This window comes from Myodes glareolus, chromosome 10 (assembly GCF_982192425.1).
Source record: "Myodes glareolus chromosome 10, mMyoGla1.1, whole genome shotgun sequence".
Classification (NCBI taxonomy): domain Eukaryota; kingdom Metazoa; phylum Chordata; class Mammalia; order Rodentia; family Cricetidae; genus Myodes; species Myodes glareolus.
This window is the reverse complement of record NC_142035.1, coordinates 87791306-87802294: the sequence shown is the minus strand read 5'-3', so window position 1 is coordinate 87802294 and position 10989 is coordinate 87791306. Positions and strand designations below refer to the sequence as shown.

The 10989-nt window shown below is 48.5% G+C and overlaps 1 protein-coding gene across 50 annotated transcripts in view; it reads right to left on the bottom strand.

Moving 5' to 3' along the window:
- Positions 1–654: 654 nt before the first annotated feature.
- Positions 655–10989, bottom strand: part of Madd (MAP kinase activating death domain) — a 42361-nt gene continuing 32026 nt past the window's right edge. For 31 of the 50 annotated variants that reach the window (XM_048428236.3, XM_048428242.3, XM_048428237.3 and 28 more), the window contains 7 exons: positions 8633–8740; positions 5984–6148; positions 5660–5732; positions 5436–5542; positions 3378–3447; positions 1635–1681; positions 655–1552 (listed from right to left, as the gene is read on the bottom strand). In XM_048428236.3, coding sequence (XP_048284193.3) covers positions 1448–1552; positions 1635–1681; positions 3378–3447; positions 5436–5542; positions 5660–5732; positions 5984–6148; positions 8633–8740 — 675 coding nt within the window. In that variant the 3' untranslated portion in view covers positions 655–1447. The remainder of the gene's footprint in view (positions 1553–1634; positions 1682–3377; positions 3448–5435; positions 5543–5659; positions 5733–5983; positions 6149–8632; positions 8741–10989) is intronic. The other 19 variants (XM_048428255.3, XM_048428258.3, XM_048428266.3 and 16 more) reach the window with 1 other exon arrangement.

The following is a 10989-nucleotide window of genomic DNA, read 5'->3' as shown; positions in this document are numbered from 1 at the left end:
TCATTCTTTAGGTGAAGAAAGGATGGATGTAAAAGTCTCTGGAGCCACAGGGCTTTCCTTTGTAGGCATAGGCGTGAGCTGCCCAGGTGACAGCAGCCGTGTAGAGTCCTGAACTACATGGGTGGCACCGATCCCATTGTATCCCTAGCTCACAACCACGTGTCTCACACGGCACACACGGCACAAGCACAGGGAATCGCAACCTTCGTTGTCTTCCTCCGCAGAGATCAAGTTTCCTTATAAATCTGGTGACCAGCAGGTCTTAGGAGTGTCACGGTGGCGTGGTGGGTCTTCTGCCCACAGAGTACCAAGGTTTCCCATGGCATAGACAGCCCATGGAGGGTGGACCTGGGCTACGACTTTGAGTTCTGCTCAACATAAAATACACACTTGGCCGGAGCACAGAGTCCTGGGTCTATAGGAGTCCCGGGTCATATCACAACACACCTGCGTTTTTCTGTGACAGTGGCCAGAGCACCCCAGACCTTTACAACCCTCATGTGGTAGGTGTCCCTCTCTGGCATCCTAGGAAGGCCAGAAAGAAACAGGGCCTCAGGATGCCTGAGCCTAGATGTGGGTGAGCTAGGGACAGCCTTCCTTAGGCCTGAGCTGAGAGGAGGTCTCATTTAATGCAAGGCAGCCGGGGAGCGAGAGCAGAGTTAAAGACATTTACTTCACATCACACGGCTGTACACGTTCTATAAATAACGCAGAGCTGAAATATTTACATTCATCTCCTGTCCAGTCCATGTCCTCCTCCTAGCCTAAAGCCAGGACACACTGCCTGCAGACAGACACGCATGCTGGACTCGACTTGGCTCTTAGGCAGACCATCACCCTCACCCCTCTGTCATCTTGTGCCAAAGGCCAGGAAGATCACTGCAAAGATCCCAGCTCCGCACATGGCGGTCAGTCCAGGAACACCATGTCACCGATGGGGTCGGGGCAGGCAGCAACATGACCTGTGGCCACAGTTTAGGAATCGTGTGAGGAAGCAGGAAGGCTGCCGTTCACACCGGCTTCCCTCAAATCCTTTCCTCCTGCCCAACCCTCAGTCAGGAAAGCTGACCCCAAGGAACTGTGCCCTATACCCTACAGTGTCACATCACAGAAGATGGAGAGAAGATCCCTAAACTGGAGGGTCTAAGGACGTGAAATCACAGAACAAACATCTCAAGAACACTTCCTGGTGGGCTCACAGTGGCCCCCCAGACACACACTCTCTGGAGCCCTGAGGGGACAGTACGCTAGTCTGGTGCTGGAGGAAGAGAAGGGAATGGGATGGACAGACACAAAGACACACTTCAGACATCACACAAAACCAGCTGAACTGTGGGAGGAGCTTGCAGAGAATACACACATCCCCTTCTCCACCACAGCAGCTTCAGTGCTGGGGAACAGCAAGAGTGAGGGCGACCTGTGGGCTGGGCCAGCTGTGGAACCCCTATCAGCTAGAGACAGGCCGAGGTGGGGTTCGGAGGTCTTCTTCACTGCTACGAACTGCAGCCACATACGAGAAGAGACACAACACAGAGTAGCAGATCTCGTGGGCCTGCAGGGCACAGAAGACCAGGCAGATCAGTCACACTGAGATTCCGCACCATCGCGCGCGGCCTACGCTGGGCAGCACTCACCATCGGCGTCTTGTACTTGTGGCTCACCACTTCTTTAATTTCAGGAACTAAAACCGGACGGGCAAGAGACAAAACAGAAAGTTCAAAACTAAGAGCAACAGCGTCATCCTCCCGCAGGCGGCCTCGCCCAGCAGCACTGGGCTCCCCTTCCCTGTGTCCTCCACAGAGGCCACCCTGTCCAGGCAGACTCCTCAAATAGGCATCTGAGGTCTGCTGTGACTCTTTCCTTGACAGGTGGGATCTACACACTTCTCTGGGTGCCCAAGGTAGAAGGGCTGACCATTCTCAGCCTGGTCACAGCCACTGTCCAGGCTGTTGAGTAGCTGCAGAAGGGAGGAGAGTGGTCTCTAGCCTGTGCCTCACCTTGCTGAGATGCCCATGAACTCGTCCTTGTCACCAGAGCCCACAAATCTAGTCATGATAAATATCATTCCCTCCCACAACCCCACACAGAGGGTCACAAGGTTGTAGGAGGTAACAGAATATTAAACCCATCATCAGACTTGGAAGTGTCCTTCCCTGTGAGGCAGGAGGATCTTGAGCCTGCCCGTGTGAGGGAGAGCGTCAGGGGCTCTGGAGCAGACACACTGAGCAGGAGAGACAGGCGAGTACAGCACCCAGGTGAAGGTGATGGATGGGAGCATCAGGCAAACACACATGTTCACAGCCCAGAATGCAAGATTAGGAGTCACCCCATCCCAGTCATGCAGGGGCTATGCCCGGCCAGAGGAAGGATTAGGGTCCCCCAGGTCCAGCTTGTGAAACTGAGAGGATGGCATGGCACCCCCATGGGGGGGATGTAGAATGAGAGTTGGCCACACCTTCTTCTGACCCTGGGAGGTAGAATCCCCGGAACCCAGTGTTAGCATGAAATACACTCATCAAAGGCAGAGTAAGAAGCCCCAGATCATTCTCCTGAGCTGGAAGAGTTCCCCAAGTATCTCTCTGGCAAAAGAGAGAAGGGTGCACAGTGAAGAGAACTCAGAACAGTGAGCCAGCACGAGGGGGAGGGACACTGGGGAGGAAGAGGGTGGGAGATGGGGGGAGACCACTGGCCATGGAAGCAGCTAGGTTGGTTGGAGGAGCCCACCTACCCCCTACAGGGCCCAAGGCTGGGGCCTGGGGAAAGGCAGCACGAGCCGAGGTCACTTTACCTGCTGGAGAACGAAGGTTTTCATAGCAGCGATGAGGGCACAAAAGAATGAAGCACAGACACAGCAGGAACTCAAGCCCCAGGGCGAGACCCTACTAGACCACTCCTCAGTGCCTGTTTGGGGGGCTGGTTCCCGCTTCCAGGTGCACCTGCCCCTTCTGCCTCTGAGGCCCGCTAGGCTTCTCTGGCCTCAGCTGAGTCTGCCTGTGGTGCCTCACGCCCTCCTCTGGAGCAGAGGCCAGGTGGAACCCAGAGCAGTGCCAGGGAGGCTGTTAGAGACGGTAGCAGGCCACACGGACATGGCAGAGCTCAAGGATCCCGTCTGCTGTGCCCAGAACTTTCTGACCACTGGCTGGCCAAACCAGGGTAGGGGAACTACACACTGCCACCCTAGACTCAACCTGTCCAAGGCTCCCTGCTCTTCAGGGATCACTGGCTATCCTGTCTTCATCCTTCCCTTTCTTGCCTGTCACTCCTGCCCCTTCTGACCTCTCCGCAGAGGCTTTCATCCCCTAGTCCCTCCTCTGGAGCTCCAAGGTTTGAGTTACTGCCATGTGAGTCCAGACCTAAGAGCAAAATAGTGTAATTACCAAATTCTTCCAGGACAAAGACGCCTCGAACTGTATTGCACTTTTTAATGTGATTCAGCTCTATGAAAACCTGCAAGAGAGGGAGGGAGGAGGGCGCGTAAGGCCCCAAGGCTCCACCCCTGTCCCATAGAGCCCACTCTCCCAGCTACAGCCCCTCACCCCAGAGGAAACCTAGTTCCCAAAGGGAGGACATAAGAATTCACACACACACAATCAAAAGCGCTAAGGAGCGAAGAAAGCAGAAAGGGCAAGTACCTTCCGCTCCTGGCCGGAGGAGAAAGCATGGGAGAGAAACGAAGGCATTAGTTTTAATGGTCAAACCCAACCCAAAGGCCCCTCTGCTGGCCTGGGCTACCTTCCCATACCCTCTCCCCAGGGCAGTACTCATAGGACACGGTGTCCCAGGGATCTGCAACTCGGCCCTTCAAGTCTCTACCCTTCCATACATCCTCCTCCGGCGCAGAGGGCTGGCACGGGTGCAAAGCTCCCTTCAGACTGTCCTTAGGGTAGGAGGTGATCTTATCTTCCTTGACACGGGATCCAGGACCTCCCAAGAAGTATGCAGTAACAACAGCTACCATGTGCTGAGCACTAACTGGGCATTTTACACATTTTTATCTACCTGGTACAGTCTATAGTATTCTCTCCATCTTACAGATGGGAAAGCAACAGGACCAGAACATTGATCTTCTCATGAGTAAAGCTGGGCCTCGGATCCAAGGACATTCTGACTCCAAGTCTGTATTTTTCCCATCTGCTATTCCAAGTTGCACAATCACACTGGGAAGGCAAAAGCCCTGGTCACCCAGCTGTCTGCTGTATGGCAGAAGATATGCCCACAAGTCATTGTTCCGTTATCAATTCAGACACGGAGTCAGACCCAGAAGTCAGCCTTCACTATCCTTCTCTGTAGGATGTTAGCCTTCCAGCAAGGGCAGTTTGGACATGGTGTGCAGCTGGATGGAGAACACCGAGGACTGGACAAGGAGGTGGGCAGGGTATCTGGGTGTCTAAGAGTTCATCTTCTCTTTTGCAGGGGCGGGGGCAGGGGAGAGCACTAAAGTGGGATAAGAAGCCACCTCTCTAGCACCTTGATGGTCCAAAAAGGACAAAGGCACTAACTACCCCTACGATCTTTCTGTGTATGCTGCCACCCTGGGTCCCGGGTTGGAAATACACTGACAGAAGGACAGGCTATCGGGGCAGTCATTTAGTTATTTCGTGTCACATCCAAACTTCCCAGCTAAACTGGCAAGAAAGGACAAAGCTACCTAGAAGTCAGATATTCACCTCCCCCGAGTTTTTGCTGCTTGGCCAGGGGCTTCAGGATATCATAGTGGGACCTAGTTCAGAGCCTTGGGAACATTAGGGAATGGGAGGAAAGGCACTTGTGTGAGGAGTCAGAGCCGGGAACGGACCTGGGATGATGCGCTGGCCTCAGAGGGAATTAGCTTAAGGAATGTCCACTGAGAGAAAAAGTAGCACTGTGTTAGAAGACCAAGAGGAGAAAGAAACGTCAGCTCCTAGGGTGGAATCACATAAGGACAAAAGATCCTGAAGCACTCCCCATCAAAGGAAGGGCATGAGGCCTGTGGAGCAGGGCAGAGTGGGACATCCAGAGGAAGAGAAAGGACAAGAACCAGTAGAAGGAAAGACACACAGACACACAGACACACGGTCCAGGCACACCAGAAGTACACAGGACATCAGCCAGTCTAGTCTCTCAAAGCAAAACCACCAAGCAAAGCACACCCTGGGAATACAGGAAGGCAGAGACACGCAAGAGGGGCCAAGTGAGACGCTCCCACTCACACTGTGGGGAGTAGATGGGCAGCAAGCCACCAAGTCTCACTGTTTTTCCTGGTTCCCAACACAAGCTCCCTGCTGCACCTGCTCAGAGCCTGGTGGTCTCACCCAGGTCACTGTGCCCTCCCCTTTGGTTTCTCTCTGGCCCACGGCACTCCCTTGCTCACTGGGAGAGCACCGAGAGTCTGGAAACTGATCTTATTATAGGCCAAACACTGGGGCCAGGAGCCTTGTTCTGTTGCTTGTACCTACCTGGTTGTGCATGAACTTGAGGTTGATCCCTTCCAGGGTGACTTGAAGCAAGCCGCCCTCTCCAGTCTTCATGTCCTGCACAGGGAACTCACCACCTAGTTCAGGCCCTGTGGTAAGGGGGAAGGTGTCAGCTAACTGGCAAAATGGAGAGTCCCACAGCCCAGCTTCCTAAGCTGGTCTCTGTGATCAGGAGAGGGTACTGTGGGGGGCCAACTGCTTCTCACCGGGTTTGATGCTTTGTTGCCGGGCTGCGGCACGCTCCATGCTGTCCTTCACACAGTAGTACAGCTCGCGACACTGCAGCACAGGGAGTGGCGGCCTGTGAGAGGAGCCCTTCCAGGGTTCCATGTTCCCTGCTCTAGGCTACTGCTACCCAAGGCTGAGGTCAATGCCAGGACTCAGGGCCAGCGTAAGCTACTCCACATGAGAGCTGGAGGCTAAAGTATGGCTCTAGTTGTGGATTTTTGAATTTTAACTTTCCAGTGAGAAACTCAGCACTTAGTACTAAACGTCCATTTGATCCCCATCTCAAACAGAGACCCGCGTACCTTCTTAGTATAGAACTTGTTGAGCTGGGTCTCAGAGCCATTTCTACGCCACAAACACAGGACCTTGGTCTTGGGACAGTAGGTCATGTTGATGAGCTTCTCATACCACCAGCGCTCATAAACTGTGCCAATGTTACTACGTAGCACCAGACAGTCATCACACACCTGGAAAATGTACAGTACAGATCAGTGGTTCTGGGCTCTGAGAGTTTCCAGTCCCGGGCCACGCTACGTGTGCCCTACAGGGAGAGGACAGTATTATCGGCAGAAACGGAATATTTGAATGAAGCCTGCGTACAAAGAGGCACGTTCCCATCAGTTAGTGTCACCTCCTATTTGCTCTCTAGACCAAGGGTTCAGAGTGTATCTCCTGCCTCCATCTTACAATCACAGGGCAGGCTTAACCAAGGAGAAAAAGTTGGAGCCAACAAATTTTCGACTCTTAGCTCTTCTCTACTCCTATAAAGTACTTACTTTCACAATCACATAAGTGACACGTGAACAACGGTTATTATATAAAATTACTCAGTTAGGAATGATAAGCGTTAAGAATCAAGGTCCCCTTTGTATGCTTTTTGTTTTTTTCAAGATAGGGTTTCTCAGTAGCTTTGGAGCCTGTCCTGGAGCCTGCCTCTTGTAGACCAGGCTGGCCTTGAACTCACAGAGCTCTGCCTGCTTCTGCCTCCCGAGTGCTGGGATTAAAGGTGTGCACCACCACCACTCAGCTTTTATACTTTTCTTGTTCAACAATCCCTCCAGGTGAGCTCAACCATCCTCATAGCTTCAGTAATTGTAGTGACACTGTGGCATGCTGGGTAAGAGCAGATTTAAGGTCAGAATGCTTGAGCTGAGATCCTAGCTCTACAATACCTAATTACCTCATGTTGAGCCAGCTTTTCTGTTGGTATCTCTTTAACAGTAAGAAGAGCTCATTGCCAGTAATAACTACACTATTAAATGTATTAATATCCATAAATTTTGCCAGGTGGTGGTGGTGCACACCTTTAATCCCAGCACTGGGGAGGCAGAGACAGGTGGATCTCTGTGAGTTCGGGGCCAGTCTGGTCTACAAAGAGAGTTCCAGAACAGGCTCCAAAGCTACACAGAGAAATCCTGTCTCAAAAAACAAACACACGAAATCCATCAATTTCATTTTGTTTTGTTTTGTTTTTGAGATAGTGTCTTACTCTATGTACCCCTGGCTGTTCTAGAATTTGCTATGTAGACCAGGTTGGCTGCAAACTCACAGAGCTCATCCTGCTTCTGCCTTCCAAGTGCTGGGATTAAAGGAGTGCGCCACCATGCCTGGCACAATATGCACAAAATTCTTTTTTTTTTTTTTTTTGGTTTTTTGAGACAGGGTTTCACTGTAGGTTTAGAGCCTGTCCTGGAACTAGCTTTTGTAGTTCCAGACTCACAGAGATCCGCCTGCCTCTGCCTCCCGAGTGCTGGGATTAAAGGTGTGCACCACCACTGCCCGGCATGCATAAAATTCTTAATATGTATCAAAGCCAGGTCTGGGGATGTAGCTCAACAATAGAGCACTTGTACTCAGAAAGAACCCAGTTAGTTGCTTTGACAATCTAGTTATAATATGAAAATATAATAATTAAATAATTAAATATAATAATAAATAATAAAATATAATAATTAGGAGAAGTGAGATGCCTCAGCAAGTAACAGAGCTTGAGTCCCCCAAACCCACGTAAATATGGAATAAGAGAGAACCAACTCTACAAAGTTATCTCCTGATCTTCATACACATGTGGCGGCACACACATTCACACACAAGCAACAAATCAACCACTGTACACAACTACTATGAACATACTGATGCTCTTTGATTCTTCCTCTATCCAAGCCCTCTCTGCCCTGCTCCCGCTCACTCTTTTTCTCGTCATCGCAGATACAGGACCTGAAACACTGCTCAAACAAACCAGACCTCAGCGCCTCCTGGGCTGGCGCTCCTTCCATCTCTTACTATAGTAAACGGCACCACTTACTCAGGCGCCCGAGGCAGAAGTGTAGGGGACACACGGCTCTTGTTCTGAAGCTGGAGTGCGTATGTCAGTGTAGCTGGGGAGGAAGCAGGATATCCCCGTGGATATCAGAACTTGGCTAGCTGTTTCTCAGAGCTGAGGGCTAGCAGCAACATCACACACATACACAGTGCAGCTACAGTGAGACCCTGCGTCATAAACACCCCATGCACACACTTAAAAGGAGACATAAATGAACCCTATAAACACAGAGGTGAACCTATGAAGTCACAATAAGTAAATACATAGTTAGAAGATATTCTTGTCAAGGTGTTGAATCTGAAATTAAGCATCTCTACTGGGCTAATAGCTTATATGAAATACAAACAATCGAGAAATGTGTCAGTGTTCAAGGAGATGTGATCACCAAAGGGTCTAGATGTCCGACAGGCAGAAATTAAATTTCTTCAGCAAAATAACTCCTATTCACAGCAATGCAATTATGTCACATATCCAATACTGATAAAAGAAATGGTGAGAAAACACCTAGTTACTCAATTATTTGCATAATAACTTGATAAATTAATCATAAACGGATTGTGAGGATAAATTAGATGAAATAGGAAACAAAGCCTAGCATTGGTTTAGGAGTTTCTTGTGTGAAACTCACTTCCATGAAGAAGATATCTCCATTTGTGTCTGTCCCTGCGTGTACAACAAACGTCTGCTTCTTCATGTGCCGGCTGCCACTGGACCGGATGGAGAGGTCACGTCCACTCTGGGGAAAAAGAGATACTTAGAAACATTCAGATGTTGCTCTTACACACAAATCTGAATAAAAATGTCTCACTTAGCAATTAAATTCCCAGCAGCTTCCTTAGCACAACCCCACCCCCCAGACAGGGTTTCTTTGTGTAGTCCTGGCTGGCCTTAAACTCAGCAGAGTTCACCTGCCTGAGTGCTGATTACAGGCGGGCGCTGCCATGCCCACCACTCAGCACAGTCAATCGGCTCGCCATGGCCAGGAAGAACCAAGAACTTTTCAGAGTCAGGGTCCCTATGCCTCCTTGAAGATCTCAAAGAACTTCTATTTATGTGAGTTACAGCTATATTTACTATTCTAGAAGTATAAATAAAATTTAATGTCTATTAATTCATTTAAAATAATTTGTTGATAGCCAAGCATATGAAAAAGAATATACCTTTTATAAAATATATTTCTTTCTTTTTTTTTATTTATTATGTATACAGTGTTCTGTCTGCATGTATGCCACCAGACCAGAAAAGGGCACTAGATCTCATTATAGAGCCACCATGTGGTTGCTGGGAATTGAACTCAGGACCTCTGGAAGAACAGGCAGCGCTCCTAACCTCTGAGCCATCTCTCCAGCCCCCTATAAAATATATTTCTCCTAATAACAGCACTAATAAAAAGAATAGTATTGTGTTAACTATTTGAAAATCTCTTTAATGTTTGCCTTAGAAGAAAGTAGTTGCATTTTTGAGCTGGGCATGGTGCCACACACTCAAGAGGCTGAGGCAGGAGGATCACAAGTTTGAGGCCAACCTGGGCTACATTAAAAACATCATTAAAGGGGCTAGAGAGACAGCGCAGAAGTTAACGGCACTGGCTGTTCTTCCAAAAGTCTTGTTTCAAATCCCAGCACCCACATGTGGCTCACAACCATCTGGCGCCCTCTTCTGGCCTTCAGGCAGACATGCAGTCAGAGCATCATACACATAATAAATAAGTAAATCTTTTTTTTTAAAAAAAAAAAAACTACCACTAAAAAATAAGAACAGAGAGGGAGGAGCTGGCCCTGATGCGGTCCTATCATCTGCGCATTGGAAGGTAGAGGCTAGAAGATCACAAATTTAAGAAGATCATTCTTAGTTAGCAAACTAAGAACCATGAATTCTCCTTCTCATTAAAAAAATAAAAAGCTGGGCGGTGGTGGTGCATGTCTTTAATCCTAGCACTCAGGAGGCAGAGGCGGGTGGATCTCTGTGAGTTCGAAGCAAGCCTGGTCTACACAGTGAGTTCCAGGACAGGCTCCATAACTACAGAGAAACCCTGTTTTGAAAAACCAAAAATAAATAAATAGATAGATAGATAGATAGATAGATAGATAGATAGATAGATAGATAAATAAAAATAAGGTAGACACCTTTAATAGTAGCACTTAAGAGGCAGAGGCAGGCCTGGCCTACACACTGAGTCCCAGGCCAACCAGTACTACACAGTGAGACCTGCATCAAGAATAAAATAGAACAAAACAAAATAAAAAAGAGTTGACAAAATAGCTCGGCAGGGAAACCCATGACAACCTGGGCTTGATCTTTGGCACCCACACAGTAGGAAAGACTCCAGCAGCTTGCCCTCTAACACACATGCACACAAACAAATCAAAATCCAATTTAAAAAATAAGAGTTACAGATTCAATGCAATACCCAGCAAAATTCTTCAAAGACCTCAAAAGAATGGTACTCAACTTCATATGGAAAAGCAAAAAAACCCAGGATAGCCAAAACAATACTGTACAATAAAAGAACTTCTGGAGGCATCACAATCCCTGACTTCAAGCTCTACTACAGAACTACAGTACTGAAAACAGCCTGGTATTGGCATAAGGACAGGAGGACCAATGGAACTGAATAGAAGACCCAGGTATCAATCTTCGAACACCTGATCTTTGGTAAAGAAGCAAAAAATATCAAATAAAAAAAATAAAGCATATTTAACAAGTGGTGCTGGTATAACTGGATATCAACATGTAGAAGAATGAAAATAGACCCATATCTATCACCATGCACAAAATTCAAGTCCAAATGGATCAAAGACCTCAACATAAAGTCAGCCACACTGAACCTCATAGAAGAGAAAGTGGGAAGTACACTTGAATGCATTGGCAAAGGGAACCACTTCCTAAATGTAACCCCAGTAGCACAGACACTGAGAAAAACAATTAATAAATGGGACCTCCTGAAACTGAAAAGCTTCTGTAAAGCAAAGGACACGGTCAACA